The sequence below is a fragment of the Sarcophilus harrisii genome, chromosome 1 (assembly GCF_902635505.1).
Source record: "Sarcophilus harrisii chromosome 1, mSarHar1.11, whole genome shotgun sequence".
NCBI classification, from domain to species: Eukaryota; Metazoa; Chordata; class Mammalia; order Dasyuromorphia; family Dasyuridae; genus Sarcophilus; species Sarcophilus harrisii.
Window position 1 is genome coordinate 253763899 of NC_045426.1, and position 20759 is coordinate 253784657.

Below are 20759 nucleotides of genomic sequence, written 5' to 3' on the forward strand. Positions count from 1 at the left end.
GCACATAGTTGTTTGCATATTGTCTCTCGCATCCCAATGTGAGCTCCTAGAACTGCAGAATTATTTCAGAAAAACTTGGCAACACCTATTTGAACTGATTCAAAATAAAGTGAACAGAACCAGGAGAAAATTGTACATAGTAACAATATTGCATGATGGAACAACTGTGAATGATTTAGCTATTCTCAGCAATATAATAGTCTGAAATAATCTTAAAGGGGAGATGAAAAAATGCTATCCAGAGAAAGAAATGATGTCTGAAAACAGACTGAAGTATCCTTCTTTCCTTTCAAGTCTTTTTGTACAAAATGATTAACATGGAAATGTTTTGCATATATAACCTACATCAGATTGCTTAATGTCTCAGGAAGGAAGATGGGAAAGAAATGAGGAATAGAATTTGGAACTCAAAAGTTAAAAAAATAATACCTGTTATATTAAAAATTGTGGGTTTAAAAAAAAAAACATATTGGCAAGGGGGGAGGGGAGGCAGGAGAAGGAGAAAGTGAGTTCCTTAAGGATAGGGAATGGTTTTGCTTTTCTTTGCATCTCTAACACATAAATATAAACACAGTAAGCACTTAATAAATGCTTGCTGACTTGACTAAAAGGAAGACATAAGCTACCAAAAAATGGACCATGAAAATAAAAACTATATACAACAACACATTCTGTTCAAAGTAGAATTTCTAGAATACTTGAACATTTTTCTACAGTGAAATTTCTGTAATTAGTTATCCTCCTCTGAATCTGAAACAGGACATCAAAATTAATAGTATTTTCAGTTTCTACACTGGCTCAGTGACTAGCTAGACACTGGGGAGTAGCTACTAAGGTAGATACATTGCAGTCTTTTAACATCTAAGAAAAGTCATTAATGAAAAGAATGATTAATGATAATAAGTAGCACTTAGTCACGTAACTTTCAGTAAGCACTGCTAAGTTATATATTTTTAAATGAACTCTTTTACAGCCATGAAGGTTTTAATTTGCCTTCCTTATTCTGAAAACTGGTAATTTATTCAGTGTTGGTTACAAATAGAGAAGGTGCAATTCCAATGAAAAAATGCCCTTGTGTAATTTAAATGTACATTTATATATTAGCTTAATCAATGTAAAGTAACTGCCATAAAGAACAATCCAAGAAACTGAAAACCATTTTTGTCAACAAATATCAACTCCTCGCCAAGTAGAGAATGACAACCAAGGACATCACTGAATTAGAATATAAATGTATTTGTAAAATCTTACAGAAAGGTAATGGAAAATTATGAGCAGTATTTCCTCATAAAACAATAAGAAATGATGAGAAGGGGAAATATAAATTTCAATAAAGCTTAATTAGAGACAAAAGTTAAATCATTCCTAAGGCATGAAAATGGAAGGACAATAAATAGGTGAAACATGAAAAAGATTTGTCAAGATTTTTATAGCAAACTATTCTTTTTATTACTAAGGACAACAGAACTAACTATTCTTTTTATTACTAAGGACAACAGAACTACCTCTTTTAGTCTCTAACATCAGAATCCCATATGTCTTGAGGAAATGGCATTGGAGTAAGTAAAAATGGGGAAAAACAACTGGACAAGTAAATGCAGAGGAAAGGTGAGCCAAAAGGGCACAATCTTGAAGGAGTTGAGTGATCAATATTCAAGGTATACAAAAAAAGGAGGAAATAACCAAAGTATAGAAAATTCTGGGACATTATTATTTTTAAAAACAATCAAGAGAATATCACTAACTATAAGCCCCATTTTACTTTCCTTCCTACATAAAATGTTTGTCTATATCCCTGGTAAGTATCAGATGAAAAAGTAAGGTTTTCCCAAGAAATATTACATAACAAATCACTTTTGTACTAGCACATCACTGACTGAAAGATGTAAAGAATAGATCTCTTTATTTATTATTTAAAAACCATTTTATTCTTTAGAGCAAAACTTTGTCTTTAAGACTCTGCCTCCAATAATGTTTCTCCTATACATGTTTAAATTTTAGAAATTTCCTTGAAAATTGTAAAGGCATAACCTTGTCCAACAACCCTGTGATTAATAATCAGAAATAAAACAGGGAGGTATATATCTGACAAAGGCTGTGGCACTGTTGTGGAAGAGAACCAGTTTGGAATTCAAGTCAAGGAGGAATTTCCAACAGATTTCTCCTCTTCACATATGGCATTATAGGGGCTTTAAAAACTACCAAAATCACTGGAGACCTTGATCTAAATATTTACATAAGAAAACTAAATGGAAAAGAAAGTCTATTGTTCAGCCTAGGATATTCATTTGAAGAGAAAAGACTTAACTGAATTTTTCCATCAGTTCACTGATATTGGACAGACACTGAATGATCAATGATTAACTGGACTCAGAATTAAACAAGCAGAAGATAATTCTCCTATCTCTCTTCTCCTTTTTGAATCTAAAGTCACATACAATAGATGTCTCTACTTCCTCAACTCTATACAGTCTGGTTCCAATCTTACCATTTAACTCTCTCTTAAGTTATCAATGATTTTTTAATTACAAGTCTATTAGCCTTCTTTCGCCTCCTCCTCTCCTGATCCTTGTAGACCTCTTTTGTCTGTGATGCTGTCAAAATCCCTTTTCTCTTGGATACTTTATCCTTTCTAAGTTTTTGTAACAGTATTCTCTCTCTGTTCTACCAGTTGATCTCTTCTGCATCTTTGTTTGCTAAAGTTTCATTTAGATCATGCTCAGAGACTGTGAGTATCCCAAGAGTTTGTCTTGGATTCTCTTCTCTTGATCTTACTTCTATGATCTTAACTGATGCACTCATCAACTTCCGTTATTATCTCTATGCTGATGATATTCAGATTTATCCAGACCTAATCTCTTCTTGAACTCCAGTTCTACAATCTGGTGCCAGTCTTTTGGATTCTGTCTTTCTCAAAGATACTATCTTTCCACCTGTGGCACAGCTATATCTGATGCAGTCACTCATCATCTCATGATGGATTTATTATATCAGTCTACTCGTTGGTCTCTCTGCCGCAAATCTCTTACCATTCTAGCCTCTGCTCCACTAAGTTGTCAAACTGATCTTCTAAAGCACAGGTCTGATTAATAAATCAATTCCAGTAGCATCCTACAGTCTCCAAAAATCAAATATAAAACCATCTATTTAGTCTTTAAAACCTATTGTAATTTGACTTCTTGCCTTTCCATTCTTTCTTCCTCCAAGGATTCTAATCTAGCAAACAAAGTTTTCATGGTTACTCGGGAAATACAACCATTCAACTCCATGCCTTTTATTTGGGGTGCTTATGCTGGGAATCCTTTCCCTCCTCTCTACTCCCCAGTTTTTAATTAAAGATTGTCTTCAAACCTCACTCTTGCAAGAAGCCTTTCCTAGTCCCCCTCAATAAGAGTGTTTTCCATTTGTGATTTCTTCTGGTTTACCCTGTACATCTTACATATGCCATAGTTGTTTGCCTATTATCATCTTCATTGGGATGCGAGTTCCCTAACCATTTTATCCTACATTTCCTGCAATGTTTGATGCATTCTAATTTACTTTCTGGTGACTAGTAGCTCTGTGATCTTAAGGAAGTTGCTTAAGCTCTCTGAGTTTCTGTCTCTTTTATATGTAAATTAAATTATAATAATTGCCTTAAATGAAACTCAATTTGATATTTTAAAAGATATTTGAAATTTAAAAATAGGAATTTAGGATTCCCGAGATTTAAATCAGTAACTCAAGAATGAAAAAAATCAGTCATATAACAGGTAATTAGAGGAAGTCACTCACACTTAAATAATACAGCCTTTTAAAGTTTGCAAAGCACTTTCCTTACAACAACTCTTGTGAAGTAGGTAGTAAAAGGATTATTTTCCCCATTATATAAAGAAATAGAGGCTAAGTGACTTGTAGTAGTCACAAAACCAATAAATACTTTGGATGATATTTGAAATTTCTGACTCTTAAGTACAACATTCTTTTAACCATACCATATTTTGCATTTCCCAAATGGAACATTGTGAAAACATTCCTATTTAGGAATGGGTAGAAATCCATACTCTTTGGGAATCCTACAGATTTTGACATTCTATTCTTCTGAAAAATGAGCAAAATGTTTTCAAGCTGTGAATGAGCAAAGTTATTGCACTTATTGGGCTAATGTTTCATGCCCTAAGAGAGAAATACTAATTCGAATAAAAACACAGACAGGAAGAAATTAATGAAAAAAATGAACTATTGGAGTACTATCTTATTAACAGAGAACTATTTTTTTCCTTAGATATGAAGAATTTTTATAAAGTGAAGAGTTTTAACTTTAAACCTTCTACATATGACCTCGTTCACACTATCCCCCTAGGAAATATCTATTGATAATGTTATGCCAAAGTTCCCTTTTAATGGGGTGACCAGTTCCTCTAATTGTCCTATTTTGTAATTCTGCCTTAGGTTATGACCGTCCCCTCTTAATGGTTGAGATAAAGGTTTTATAGACATTCCTTAATGTCATTAGAATATCAGTAACTTCCTTCTATTAGGTTATCCCCACCTAGGTCCCTCCATTATGTCATTGTTCTTGTTATTCCATAAAAGGCTCGCTGCCCCGATACTCGGGGCTAGACTCTTTGAGATGATGGTCTCTGCTAGCCCTGGGATCAACATGCATTGGTCCCAGTATTTCTCTCCATTTAATAAATTATTGAATTGGTCTCTAATCTCTGTCTTGCTCAGTTTCTTCTGCATTACATTTGGAGGCCCCCCAGCGAGATAATTAGAAAATGAGCAGGATTAGAGATGAGACTTTCGGATCTCTGCCTTGGGCAGGGTGGCTGTGAATCTGAATTCTTGGCCTGAAGAGGTCGGACCCTCCTGGATTTCTTTCCAGAGCCTCCGGGAAAGAGAGTAATTTCCAGCCACAATAGCCTGATGGTAGACAACCCCATTTCGGCCACAGGAGAGTAAGTTTGTCTGGGTATCTTTTGGGGTACCATCTGGTTAGGTCTTAAGACTTGTTTTGTTTGTTTGGTTTGGTTGATTAGTGAATAACCGGACTAACTGGACACGGTTGCACAGTTGTCACTTTTGGGGTGCCCTTTTCTTGGGGTATCGGTTGGTTTGGTTGATTAGTGAATAACCGGATGTGGTTGTCACTTGGGGTGCCCTTTTTGGGGGTACCATTTGCTTGGTTGATGACTAGCCTACTGGACGCGGGGGGTTGCTACTGGAGTGTGAAATATGGAATCCTGGACAAGGTAAAAGACTTTTTCTTTCCTTATCTTGTGGTGGACACTGCAGGCATCAAGACTGCAGTCGTTGTTTGGAACTCTTGGGAGCTCTGGCACAATTCTTTAGGAATTGCTGCGGCTCTATCTCTAAAAAGAGATAGGAGGGAGGCTGCAAAGGTTGGGAAAACTAAGTTTTTACTTGTCTGCAATCTAGGCATTCCACAGCCTCAAAACTCTTTTCCTGGAGCAGATGCTTTGTGCTTGAGGAAACGCTTTCTGTTCAACCCTTTTCCAGAGACAAAGGCCCGTCCTTTGCATCTCAATGCATTTCTAAGAGAGGTCCTCCCATTTCTTCCATTGAGTGGGAAGTATATACATTTGAAAATGGGACTCAGTTTCCCTGCTTGGGTCATCCTGTGTTAGAGTAATGCCGGCCCCTCCCACTTTTGCATGCTCAGGGGGCCATCTACAAAGACTGGGGGTTTTAAAAACGCCATTTGGTTTGGCTTTAATGTTAGTGTCCTACTGAATGTTGTAATTGTGCAGTCTAAGTGTAACCAGTGTTCTGTATGTCTTGTATATTATTGGACAGTCTAGTTATGCTCTGTGTTCTATATGATTTTTGTGAAATTTTTTGTAATTTGTCTGTTTCGGTAACTTAAGAGCTCTGTTAAATTTAAGAAAAATGATCAAATTTGGGAACTGGTTATTTCAATACTGAACTCCAGCTGGTGAAAACTTTCGATTAGGAATTTAAAGATGATTCTAAATTTGGGAAATGAATTGGTTATCCTTAAGTATAAGATCTTAAAGGAACAATAGCTTGTTAAAGAAGTTCTGTTAACTTGCCTGAAAGAGGTCATGTGCCGCTAATTTTACCTAAAGTATGTAACAAGGACTTTTCTGAAAGTTTCAACTATGGCCAAGTTGGACCTTAGGAGAAGTCCATTGGGAATAATGGCCACATGGGGCCAGAAGGAGAGAAAGAAACTATGTTGTTTTATTATTTGAAAGGAGATAGAAATGGATTATATGTTTTAAATCCAGCTCTGCTAGACATGTAGGTTTTATGGGATTCCCCCAACCACCCACTGATTTTCGCTACTTTAAATGTTAGGTGGGGTAGGGATCTTTTGTAAAGATGTAAACTCACCCCCCACTGCTGCTACTTCAGCTATAGGAGCACCTAGTTAGCCTGGAGTGACTTCGCTCCCCACCCTTGTGGAGTTGGGGAAAGGGTAGTCACATGGAATTCTATTCTCCTCCTCTCCCTCTAAACTGTTCCAGACATTTTTTAAAATCAAGTTGTAGCTACCTGGTTCTTGGTTAAAAAGCAGCAAATTGATAAGGTTATGGTAAAAATCTGTTTAGGATTTGTTACTAGAGGTAACATATCTTGGGTTTGTAATATGTCACTGCATTTTTTCCTCCTGTAACTGATTTCTATAATCAGAGCGATGGTCAATAAGAAATTGTTAATTTAATTGTCATACCTTGCTGTTTCCAATCTGGTTATGTGTAATCATATCCTAAATACTTGAGCAAATAAGTATTTGGTCTGGTTATCTATTGGTTACTAGATATTGTGTCTGGATATTCAAGTTTTTTTAAGGTTTTTAACTAATGAGAGGCCACATCTCATAGCAGTCCTTGTGGGCCAGTCTTTCTATCTCTGTTCTAACTTTTCTTTGTTAGATTTGTTTTTATTTCTAGATTTGGTCAAATTGCAGATATATTGACTTGCTTCTGGGACCTAGATCAAACCTTTGTTTGTCAGCTCTCCACACTACAGACCCATCCCCCTCCTGGACTGAGCATCGTCCCTCTTCAGCATGAAGAAGCAATTGACAGCCATCGCCCACTTTGCCTGATGTAATTCGAACTGATATGGAGGAGTGGGAAAGTGGTCGACTTGTTAGAATTTTCACTGTATTACTGTGCTGTGTTTAAGACTTGGGATGGAAATTGTTAAACTTGTGTAACTATTGCTGTTATGTTTGAGGGACTTTTAGTCTGTTATGTATATGCATATGTGTATGATTTATATGTGGGATGGTCATTTGATAATTTCTTTCCAAAAGAAAAAAAAGGGGAGGAGAAGAAATAGGAAGTTGGGAAAACTGGTATCTTGCTAGTTCAGATTTAATTGGAAATCCTTTACTCTTTGCTTAAATTTACTAGACTACAATTTGCTGGTTATGCTTTAACTTGGAAATCCCTTATTCTGTTGGAATTGCCCTGGCAGACTCAGTTTTGGAGGATTACTTTTTAGAAACAACCAGAAATTGGATATCTGTCTTGGAACTGGCAGTCTCTCTGAGCTGTTTCTCCACTCCTGTTACACCAGGTCCTTAATTAGTATTTCAGCGTACTTAAAAGGATCTTGTTGATATCGAGGCCTCTAAAAGTTTGGGGTTGCCAGCCTTGGTCTAACTGTGTCATAATCTGATCAGAAATCTGTATTCTAGGGGCAGCCCTGTTTGTTCTTCTGGGCAGGACAGGTGGAGCTGCTCCAAGCCTCGCCCTTCTCTCCTGGAGCTGCCCCTCTGAATGGGCAACACAACTGCCTTGAGCCTGCTGCTCTCCGTAAGCAGAGGCTGAGTCATGCACAAATGACCACAGCTGTCCATATGCTCCCCAACTGCAGAGGATTTGACAATTGATTGTCAGAAATAATTGAAATAAGGAACTTTGTGTATTGCTGATTAATTCTGCGGTTATCAGGGAGAGACTTGACCTTGCCATAAGTCCTTGCATTGGTGTATTTATTTTGATTTTCATTTACTTCACATAGGATTGTTCAAATTATAGTACTAAGACCTTCTAGAAGAAGGTAATTCAAAGATTTGAATAGTTCCAAGAGAAAAAGGGGGGAATGTTATGCCAAAGTTCCCTTTTAATGGGGTGACCAGTTCCTCCAATTGTCCTATTTCATAATTCTGCCTTAGGTTGTGACCATCCCCTCTTAATGGTTGAAATAAAGGTTTTATAGACATTCCTTAATGTCATTAGAATATCAGTAACCTCCTTCTATTAGGTTATCCCCACCTAGGTCCCTCCATTATGTCATTGTTCTTGTTATTCCATAAAAGGCTCGCTGTCCCATCGGGACTAGACACTTTGAGATGATAATCTCGTCTAGCCCTGGGATCAACATGGATGCACTGGTCCCAGTATTTCTCTCCATTTAATAAATTATTGAATTGGTCTCTAATCTCTGTCTTGCTCAGTTTCTTCGGCATTACTATAACACTAAAATAATCTTCAGCCCAGTCCCCATGGGATTACCTCAAATTCTACATTAGGAGACTCCAATTGAACTAAATGCTACTATGCTTGAAGCAGGTTGTGGTCCCTTTAAGAAACTGCATTTATGATTCCTTTCTGATTCCCAACCCCTCCTGGCTGACACATTATCAATGCAGGATGCCAGGGCCTTTGATTCACAAATCCTGGTCAAAAGCTCTGGGCTTGTCCCAGCCCCCATTCTGATGATCTGCTTGGGTTTCCTAACCCCCACCAAGACAAACAATATAATGAGCTTCCATCAACTAAAGTAGTTACAAATGGACCTCAGTACCTTACTCAGCCACCAGGACTTTCTGCCCACTGATAACTGCATTCACAGTGCAAAACTCCATTTTCCATATATCTGTCCACTGGACTATTCTTTTCCAGTGCCATCCTCTCTTTACCCTGACTTATTTCCTTAACCAGACTTTAACCTTACTTCCAATCCCCATAATAAACCTTTTTTATCAATCTAGGTTTTTGGGTCTGTAAATTCCTTTACAGGGAACTTCTGTGCCTCCAGAAGGGGGTTCCCCAAAACTCCTCACACTTGCGCCAAATCCCAAGGGGGTGCAGGGGAGCCAAACTTACCCTGAACTCCAAACCTACCACTAGACCTCATTTAACTCCCTAACTACCAGAAACCCTAATTTCATTTGGGTTCCCCAAATTTAAACCTCATCATGCTGTTATCTTTAACAATGCACAAAAATCCTTTGACTACAATGGAATTACAATTTACTACAATTGTGTCAATCTATTCTATCCTACTTCCCTCAATTTCTGTTCCAAACTTTTCTCCTTAAATCACCTACATATGGTATTCCTTCTCAACTCCTCATCCTTAGCAGAGTGCTTTACCAAATATTTTACTGAGGAAATTGAGATTAACAATCAAAATATCTCTTTTCTCCAACTGTCCATGGAAATCAACTTAAAATCATTTTCCATGTTCTTCTTTGTTCTAGTCTCAGATAAAGAAGTATACCCTTCTTGCAAACACCAATCCTTCTGATGTAAATTGTATCCCCTTTAACCTTTGGGGGGGGGCCCTGAAACTTCATCCTCCTTTGGGGGGGGGGGGGGGGGAGAATTCCTGAGTTTCAAATTGTCCCAGCCTCCTGGGAGGAGCCACACCCTTTGTCCATAGGGGAAACTCCCAAGATAAGTAAACTCTTTTCAATTGGAAATCTCGGCCCTGGGGCACAGTCAACATTGAGTGACTCAAACTCCCAGTTAAGTAATCTCATTCAATTTTTAATTAAATTGAAGCCCCAAGTCTCAGAAAGCTAACTTTAAGACAATTCTGAACCAAATCTTCACAGAAGTTCTAATAGGATCATGCCCATTGCTAAAGATATTTTCTTCTCGGTGTAACCCACCTTTGCTATATTCCTTGCCCACTAAGAAGTCTGTCTTCCTATCAAGCTGGCTTCTTAGTGTAATTAAACTCATCTTTCACAAAGCCTGCCACCGGTCAAGGAGATCCCGTTGCTGTTAGGGGATTTCTTTCTCTTTATTCTCCCACCTCATCATGATGAGGTTTGGTGCATGGCAGAGAGTTGTGGTGTTATGTCACAGTTCTCTTTTATTGTCCTGACTCAGTTTCCCTAATTATCCTGACTCAATCCTGCCTCGGTTTCCCTGCTTCTCAGTTCTGCAAAACCTCCCCCTCCCTCTTCGCCAGAACACTTGATAAGGATAAAAGATCTTATGTTTTAGAATATCAGAATTCCTCTCCCCATCCCAAGCTATTAGAATATCAGATACCATCTTATCAAGATCCCTCTCCCCAAATCTGAGGTGCCTCCCCCGATTACATCATCCCCGTCTTAGCACCCTGACTCTGCCCCTGCCTCAGTCTACCCCCTGTGTCTGAGCCACATGTATACATGTCATTGAAAACTCTGATTGTTTGCTGGACTCTTGGAGAGGATAGTCTCATTCAGCCTTGGGACCAAACATGGATCCATTTGATCTCAGTATATATTATCTCTCCATTAAATAAATTATTAAATGCTCTCTAACCTCTATCTTGCTCAGTTTCTCCAGCATTACAGTGAGAACCACCAGCTTTTTTGGTCGCCACAGGTCCTTTGTAAATGAATTTACAAACTTGAAGTTAGATTGGCAAAAAAAAGTTTATTGGCACTGGGAAGTCAGCTTTTGCTAGGAGGCTGACTTCCTTAGTGGCAAGGTCCCGACAGAAAAGGTCCAGAAGAGGAGTCCGGGCAGAGAGAGAGATAAAAGTTCCTAGCAGAGAAATTCCAACAGAGAGGTAAAAAGGGGTATGGTCCTGTTAGGGAAAAAGGTGAGAGAGATAAAGAGGGGCCGGCACTGAGAAGAGAATGCCTTCTCAATGGGCAGAGGGTCCTCGCAGGCAGCTATGCCAAGGGAAGTCCCTTGGCCTGGCATGATTCCTGCTTTGGCCTCTCTACAAGGAGTTGAGTCCAACTGTCCCTTTTAATAATTGAAACTTTGGCTAGAGGCTGGGGGCAGTTTGAGTTGAAATCAGACAGAGATCCCTCCAACTCAATAAAGGGTGTAATCAGTAGTGAGTGTTTTATCAATGTGGGGTTATGCAAGTCTCCTCTAGGATGACAGAATGAAAATACTTATCCTGATTCCCTGGGGCGGGTCTTTTGCAGAGGGAAGTATAAGGGGCTGAAACTCTGAATAGCTACACCGGAATCAGACAAGCCAGCACTTAAGGCTAATTACCCATTGGACAATACTCTATGAGCATGTGCTTGGGGAATGGCCCTTCCCACTATCCTGTGCTGGCTTGATAATTGGTATATACAGAGAATTGTAGAATTGAGGAACTAGGGGATGGAGTAAGACAAGCCAGGGTCACTTTGACTGTAGACTAGGAGAAGGGAGATTGTGGAAAGCTTGCGTCCATCACCTTCACTTCTATCCCTAAAGACCAAGGACTTGTGCTTATCCTGACTCTGGCTGATTCTAAGGCATTCAGGGTGCTAACCCAAACTTCACAGGGAAGGATTCAAGGAAAATTTCTCCTTCAAGGCTTTTCTACCTGATGGTCTCCCCCCCATCAATCACTTCTATCTCCATTTTTTAACTTCCTTCTCTTATTCTATAACTTTCATTTTCCTCATTCAATAGCTCGTTTCCTAAAAGCATCCCTGGCACATAATTAAAAAAAAAAAAAAACAAAACAAAAAACAAAAAACTTCCCATGATCCTATCCTTCTCCTAGCTATAGTCCTCTCTTTTCTTTAATTGTTTAGAATTCTTAGACAAAGCAGTCTATACCTGTATTTCTTTCCTCCATTTCTTACCTCACACATTTTTTTATTTTTACTTTTATATCCTCAGCACTTGTCAGAGTGCCTACCTGTCACAAAACAATATCTCAAGTCTCAAGTCAATACTCCCCTCCCCCCAATTAATTTAAATCATTCCTAATGAATCAATCAACTAGCATTTATTAAAAAAAGGCTACAGAAACATTTAGGGTAGGTGCCCAACAAACCAAAAAGATGAGACAAGATAATTTCAAGAAAAATTTTTTTAAATGTTCATCTGTTCTAAATGTCAAGCTGGCCAGACTAAAGAAATGTAACAGCAAACTATTAAGAACAGAATAGCAAGGTTTTCCACTGTCATTAAGTTATTTTAAATCTTTCTGTTAGCTTTTAGAAGTTCCATGCATATTTTCTTTTCTATATAATATTTTAATAATTTGTACTTTACCTGAATCTTCTCAATTTTATTAAAATATTTTAAAAACAAGTTTCTGTCTTCCAGTTTAATAACTCTTGCAATGTTAATGCTTTTAAAGTGGATTGCGGTCCCTTTAAGAAACTACATTTGTGACTCCTTTCAGATTACCTTTGATTCACAAATTCTGGTCAAAAGTATCCCTTTGAATTCCAATAGGAGATCCGGGATTGTCCCAGTCCCCATGGGATCTGAGCCAACTTGGGCCGTCCCAGCCCCCATTCTGATGATCTGCTTGGGTTTCCCAACCCCCATCAAGCAAATTCTGAAATGCTGAAACCCAGTGAGGAGCCAACTTGGAACTCCACCCACAGGCCCCCTTTAGCTAAATCTCTCATTATAAAAAGAGCCAAACTAAAATCCTCTCTTTGCAGAGGTTCCAAACATACTAGCGATACAATGCTTGGCACCCAAGGAGCCTCTGCCCACTGGAATACTCTTTTCCAGCGTCATCTTCTCTTTACCTTCACCTATTTCCTTAACCAGACTTTAATCTTACTTCCAATCCCCATAATAAACTTCTTTTATCAATCTAGGTTTTTGGGTCTGTAAATTCCTTTACAGAGAATCTATGCTTGCGCCAGATCTATTCTTTCTCCCTTTTGTTGATGAAAATGTTTAGAACTCAAAATTTTCCTATAAAGAATATTTTGGCTGTATCCCTCAAATTTCGGTACGTTTTTACATTGTTTTCCTTATCTTTCATAAAAGTATCTTTTCTATGACTTATCCTTTGACTCAATCTTTTTATAAAAAAATCAGTTGTCTCTAAATATTTTTTAATTCTTTCTTTAACAGCTTTTTTTGTGAATATCATTTTTATTGGACAGTAAAAGATGTTTAAAATTTCTGTTGTCTGTGATATTTCAATGCCCATCATATAAGGTCAATTTTTATAAAAGTGATATACAATAGAGGCCGGTAGAAGGCATAGTGGATAGAGCACCTGCCATGAAGTCAGGAGGACTTGAGTTTAAACCAAGCCTCAGAAAATTAACACTTACTAGCTGTGTGATCCTGGGCCAAGTAAATGCACTTAAGCCTAACTGCCTTGCCAAAAACCAAAACAGAACACTGCTCCCTCCCTCCCCGCAAAAGTACAATATAGTAGTAAACATGTATATTTTTTTCTTTTCTCATTTAGTAATCCCTAAACAACTATCATGTATCTAAATTTTCTAAAATTCTATTCAGGTCTTTCAAAAACACATTTATTATCCCCTATTAGACATAGATTTATATTAAAATTACTAAGTATTAAAATATGTTGCTTTAATCTGGGGACCAACTCTTTTATATAACCTTCAATATAAATCTATGGAGGTATCCTTCCATTTTGAAGCAATTTTCTTTTGTACTTTTGTACAGTGAGAATGTTACAATTTATTTAATTCAATTCCTCTAATAGTATATCAATCACTACCTGTGTGCCAAGTACTATGCTAGATGCAAGAGATAAAAGTGTAATATTTCCTGTCCCCAAGAGTTTACAATCTATCGGGGGAAATCATATGTATATATATAAAGGGATATAAAAAATATATGTAAAAGAAATAGGGGGCAGTCTGGGGGAGAAGAACACTAGCAGCTGAGGAGAACAATAAAAATTTAATATAGAAAATGGAATTTGAGCTGAGCCTTGAAGGAAAAAAAGGATTCTATGAGAGAGTAAAAAAATATAGACTGAATCCGAATTCCAGCCAGATATGTCTATTGTCAGTGATCTATATAGGATGTTTCCATTTCTTCCTTCAGTGTACTCTGCACAGGTTGTCCCCATAAATGGAATGTTTTGGCTCTTCTCCTTTTAGATGCCCTAACTGCATTTAAAGTTGAGCTAAAGTACAGCTCCCTAAGAGAAAGGGTTCCTGATCCACCTAGCTTAGCAGCACCATAATAGCACCAATGTGAAACCAAGAATTAGCCCGCTAGTAATCCATACACATTTCTCCCAAGGAAATAGAAGCAGAGTAAGAAAGAAGGTTCATATAACAGCTTATCTTAGTTCTACAAAAAAAAAAGGTGGGGGGAAGAAGGACTTAGTACAGATGATCTTTCTTAGCCTAAAAAAACAGATTTATCAGACTTTAAGAGTAATATGCAGTATGCTGTTCAGATTTAAGTCATAATTATTGACAGAAATTTTAGGCTCAGGAATATGCAATTAAATGCAATAGAAATTATGACTACAATAGTCTTCTGAATAATTTATCTTTTAATATAACTGAACATATCTGTGAATGTACAGTTTATTATTGGTCAATTAAAAAGCTTTCATTTTTTAGACTGTAGTATTAAAATACAGTATGATGTTTATTCAGCATATAGCTTGTTTGCAGATTCAAAAAAAAATCAAAGCAGATAAATTTCTATTAGGTTTGTTTTAAGAAGATTCTGAAGTAGGTACACATTTAGCAGTATCTCAGGGTGAAAGAAAAGATTTCAAGGAGAAAAGTATTTCTTCCTTGATCTTAACACGCACATATCCAGTGAATGTGTACATAAGAAAGCAAATCTTTTTCTTTTAAGTATAGCTGAAAGTATTTTAAATCTCTTGTATACTTTGATTTTTTCCAATCTCCTTTTAAAGTTAGGCATATAGACAGCTGAAGGACTCAGTAGGAGAAATTATTAAAGCATATCTGTCCATTAAAAAAGATCAGTCACTTTCATGATTTCTTGTCTTGAATGAGTATTTTTCTTCTTTTGGATGTATAATAAAGTTTCATAAACTTGAACTATCTCTTTTAACAGTCTGAATTAAAAAAAAAAATCTCAAAAGAATTTAATCATAATTTCTTAATGTGGTAAAGGTAAAAGAGAAGAACAATGAAATGAAACAACTCCTTATTCAGAAACAGCATATTAAATATCTGTTTCTGAACTTTGGTGCAATGATATTCCCTGCTTTAGCTGAGTAATTATGCATAAACTCCAAAATTAAACTTTGTGCTGTTGGAGTAGGAGAATTTGGCTTGTTACAGTTGGAAAAGTTACACATTGCTTTTGATGATCCCAAATCACCATAGAAGACAAATTCTTAACACCAATATTCTTCAGAGATGCTGTTATCAGATGTCATGGAATACCCATAATTTCAGGGAAAAAAAAAAAAACAAAAAACAGAAATTACAAGTAACCTAAGAAGCAATGGAAATCAACATGCGGGATTTAAGTAGACTGTAAAAGATCAATCATGACAACCCCAAAAATCCTACCAAAGTATTAGTAAGGATAATTTTGAAAAGAAAGGGGAGGTAGTTCCATGTCAATAATGAAATACATGGAAGATTTTACTGGCACACCAACACATCCTGCTCCCCCAATTCTAAAAGAATAAAAGGAAAATTCTTAGGGCATTGGTTGAATGTTTTATGGATGATATATGGAAAGGTATGGATAAAAAGAGGTTAAAACCAGTAGCAGTGGAGGGAATACCTTTATTGATGAAACATTAGATTCACCAAATAATCAAAAAAAATTTTGCGTGCATAAAATAACTTTAAAATAAAAAAAATTTTTTAATAAATCTTTTAATTTTCAAAATATATGCATAGGTAATTTTTCAACACTGACCTTGCAAAACATTTTGTTCCAAGTTTTTTCTCCTTTTCCCCCCAATCCAGTTCCCTAGACGGCAAGTAATCCAATATATGTTAAACATGTGCAATTCTTCTATATATATAAAACCTAACTTCTTAACCAATGGTAGGAAGACCATTCCAATAAACATGTTTTTGTGTCTTCAACATGTTAGTCAACTCTCTCTGTAATTACTAGAAAACATTCTTAATGTGCATTATTTCATGTTTCCTCTAGGTTTCTTAACCCCAAATTTTCTATATAAAACCTTTTGTATTATTTACATAGTGTACTAGCTATGAGCTCAGCTGTTAATGTAGATGATGATGATTCCTTAAATATTATAGGAAGAATTCAAAAATGAAAACTATCTTATTTTCAAAGCATAACACTGCTAACAAATATGTAGTTAAAAACTCTTATCCCTAGATTTGAGTTCATGAAGATTATTTGCTTTTCTGGTAGATCATTCTGGCAAGACGACAGAATGAGATTGCAACAGGCACGCGCGCTCGCGCACACACACACACACACACACACACACACGAAAAGGAGTACAGGAGAAAAGTGTACTAACAAATGAGTTATGGAACACATTTCCCAATGTTTACAGTAACTGAGTGAAACCTGGCAAACACATTTTAAGCCATACTTGAAAATGAAAGATATTCATTTTAACTTTGTATTCAAGTGGTGAAGAAGGATAGCATATTGGGTCTGGAGCAAGGAAGATCTGAGTTCAATGCTACTCCCAAACACTTGTGAACTATATGACATCAGGCAAATTACTTAAGTTTCCTCATCTATAAAACAGAGATAAAAACAACATATATTTTCCAGGATCATTTTGAGGACAAAATGAGACTATTTGTGTGGTGCTTTATATAATATGGCAGTTACTATTATTACTGTTGTTGCTGCTGTTACTATAATAACAAAAAAATAATTTAAGACCTTTTCCTTCACTTACCTATAGTACAATTTGTGGTTATTTTTCTCCGCTTCGGATTATGTCGAAGCAGTTCTAGCTCCCGTTTGGTTGGCTCCCAAGTTGAATACTTCTCTCCAATGCCTGAAAAGATAAAAGAATTTCAGGGGCCATTAAATAAGCTTCAACAAGATGCTTTCAAATAAAGGATATGATACAGTGTCCAGTAAGTTGAATTTAACATAAATAGCCCTATAATTTCTATTCTGTCTTTTGTTTCACATAATCCTCACATTTTAAATAACATAAATATTCAGGAAAAGTAACAATAGACTTTGACATTAACTAAAAGGAATAATGAAAGGTTTTTTTTTTTTTAATTTCCAATACTTCTTGAAAAGTGAAAAAAAAATTAAATTAAATCTATTCCAGTATCAATGTGATCTAATCTTATTTATTTGTCAAAAATCACCAAGACTTTTGGAGGTTTCAGAAACATCATGGCACCAACATAGTAAGATTATTCACAAATATCATTTACAGATGGCAGAAATATAAGTTTGAATTAATATTTCTTCACAAAAGGATTAGAACTGACAGATAAAAGGTATATTTTTGAAAAAGCTTAAATGGATCCAATTTAAAGCTAAATCCCTATAAAGATGCAAGATAAAACTTATACTAACTACAAAGAAAACAACAGTGAATTCAATATACATCTTATTCAGAAATGTGACTGACTATATGTTGAAACCTGCCTAAGATTTCAACATGATCCAACTATAGAATTAGTATTAGTAGATAATAAATTATAATATAATAAAAACTCTGCTTTCTGAGGATGAGTTTTTGTAAGTTTAAATTTATTTTTTCAAAAAGCAATATATATTCTGATTTAGTTGCAATTATGATTACAGACATTTTTCTGAGGAATGGAAGAATAGGAAGTTGTTGAAGTCAGAGAGGATAAAAACCAAGAGGGCAAATAGCAAATGTGACAGGTTAATGGGTACAAAATTTGTGCTTCCACCATAATTTGAAACAGAAAAACCATAGCAACAATAAAGACCTGATTGCTGACCAACTAAAGTGCTGCTGCAGTATTTTAAGAAGGGAGAAAAAAAGAAATTGCTATGCAACACCAGTGATAGTGAAGTCACAAAAGCATATTGGCATTAAGAGATAGGCAATTTATTTCAAAAATAAGGATTAAAGTCAATTAGAATTCAGTATATTTTAGGCAGAATGCATATCACTGAAACTATGGTGCAGGAAATAAATTATAAATCACACAAGAATAAAAAAAAAAAGGTGCAAAAAATATTGCTGCAGGCTTATATACATTCTGCATGGCACATGCTAATTTTGGAGAACTCTTTGATCTTCAAATTCAGAAATAGCCATGACTGATAGCAAGTAATTCAACCAAAATCTGAGTCATGCCCATCTTGCTTGTCCTCAACCTTGTCACCATTCCCTCAAATGGTTTTGTATAGAAGCATGAGATTTATTCATATTCACAATCTGCCAAGGTATATACTTGCAAAGATATACCTCTCTTTTAGCTTCCTTTTACTTTTATCAATTGAGTGAATTTTGATACCAAGCATGAGAGATAATGAAAATTCACTATCTGTCCTAATTTTTTCTTTACCCTCAGATTCACTTATGCATACATGCATAAAGCAACATGGAAAAAATATTTCTGAGGAGGAAGAGTCAGAGCTCCCAGAAAGCAATGCAAAATTGCTATGTTTTCCCAACAAGTTACTTGACTAACTTAGAGAGATGAGCCAAAAGAATTAGTTACTAAACTTAAGTTTATATAAATTATCTTTTAAGTTTCGTTTTTCTTTTTTTGGTTAAACCACAACACTTAACTAAGATTATTCAGTAAAAAGCAAAAATATTATCTCAAAACTAGATATACTGCTATGTTTTATAAGGATAACCAAAAGAACCCTATTATTATAATTGTAAATACTTGACCTCTCTTGTAAAATATAAGCTAGAGTAAAACACACAACTGCTTCATACATAATGAAGGAAGACATGAATTTGGTTTCATAACTAATTAAAAATTCATGATATGAATGCCAATATAAACAAAGAGCATGATAAACACTCCAAAGCAAGACACAATTTTTGTTCTTCAAGGTACTTTTTCTACACTTAAAGCAATCAACTTTTAAAATCAATCTGTAGTGAAGCCCCTTGGGGGGAAAACCTGTATGTCCAAAAGAAAAAAAAAAAAATCACTGAATTCTTTCATGATTCTAAGACAAAAGAATTTATTATTCTACTCTCATCATAAAAAGAACATGATTAATTATGTTTGCAACAACAATTTGCAACAATAGTCACACTGAATGTTTTCTCTAAGATTAAAAATAGTAAATGTGATGAAAAAATGGACTCAGAAATAAAATAAGAACTAAAATAATTTCTCTAACAACGTCTCACAAAAACAGACTAGCACTTAAGCAAGGTGAACTTTTAAATGAAAAGTTAATAAACTTGCTTAAAAAATATTCATGTGGGGGCAGCTAGTTGGTGCAGTGGATAGAGCATTAGCCCTGAAGTCAGGAGGATCTGAGTTCAAATCTCATCTCAGACACTTAACACGTCCTGGCTGTGTGACCCTAGGCAAGTCACTTAACCTCAATACATACATATACATATACATATGTATGTATGTATATTCATGAAAGCATATCCTATACATTTTTAGAATTGAGCAATTTTAAGTGGGACAAGAGCAAAGTTTCCTTTGTCCAGCTTCATGAGGGAGCACACCTGCACTGGAAAAGGTAATTTACACTTCATTTGGAATACAAATACAGGTGTTACTTTGTAAATTTACAACTGTTCTATCCTATGAATCTGATGTATTAAGTGTTTAACAATAAGAATGAAAGGCTGGTTATCTGAATTAATCAATTCTAATTTATGTGAAAAGTAGAAACAATATTTGTTTGACTAATCTTCCTTGATGCCCTTTCAAAAGGTAACAACCATTTAATGGCTTTTTAATGCTTTTAATCTGACATTTTAAATTTAAGAGCATATAATGGAATCGAACTTGTAATTTTATTGAGTGGTTACTCTGTGGCTTAATGTTAGTCCAATTTTAATAGTTACATTCCTATTTGTTACACAGATGAGCAGAGATACAAAAAAAAATGGTCTTTTTATATAAAAAGTAACCGAATATATTACCTATTTCTGCCGTTTTTTTTTTTTTTTTTTGCTTTGACACCAAATCATACTATATCAAAGAAGGATCAAAAATAAAAATAACCTACAATAATCAATAGCTTTTAGGCATATCATGCTATTCCTTGAAAGCAAGTATTCTTAAATTCTGGATGCCATAGAACCCTTTTGGCAGCCATGGGAAACTTATGAATTCTGAATCAAAATAATGTTTTTAAATGCATAAAATAAAACTTAAAATTACAAAGGAAACCAATTTTATTGAAACACAAGTTCATGGACCCAAGCTGAGAAGGCCTATTCTGAAGAAAAGATGCGGCTGTGGTTCTTTCTTCATTCTGTGATTGATAGCAAAGTACATGTCAAGAAAGCAGTCTAATTCTCAGATGGTTATGTATTAGACAATTATCAATCTGAACTGCAAGAGCTTCTTCAACACAGCAGTTCCCTTGAAAATGTTTACTGATTTCTGTCTTGTCCATGAAAACAAATTATTAAAATGCCTTCTGTACCAGCCTTAGCTCAAATTTAGTCCAAGTTTGCTAAAAAGTGCAGTTGGATAACTAGCTAGCAGAGATTTCAGATTCATTAAATGTTTGATGTTTATTTTCCCCCAAATTGTCACCACAAAGTTTTCCTTGGTAAAATGGACATGAAAGTCAAGTGTGTGACACTGATTAATTCTGAGCAATTTTTTTTCTATTGTGTTTAACCCCTAGGTCCATGACTTTTAAAACAAGAACGTTTAAAAAATAAGCAGAGACTAAATAAATGCAAGACATGAGGTT

The 20759-nt window shown here is 35.7% G+C and overlaps 1 protein-coding gene across 4 annotated transcripts in view; it reads right to left on the minus strand.

The window, feature by feature from the left end:
* Nucleotides 1-20759, minus strand: part of USP22 (ubiquitin specific peptidase 22) — a 245338-nt gene that overhangs the window by 81334 nt on the left and 143245 nt on the right. For all 4 annotated transcript variants that reach the window (XM_031940391.1, XM_031940376.1, XM_031940382.1 and 1 more), the window contains one exon: nucleotides 16798-16899. In XM_031940391.1, coding sequence (XP_031796251.1) covers nucleotides 16798-16899 — 102 coding nt within the window. The remainder of the gene's footprint in view (nucleotides 1-16797; nucleotides 16900-20759) is intronic.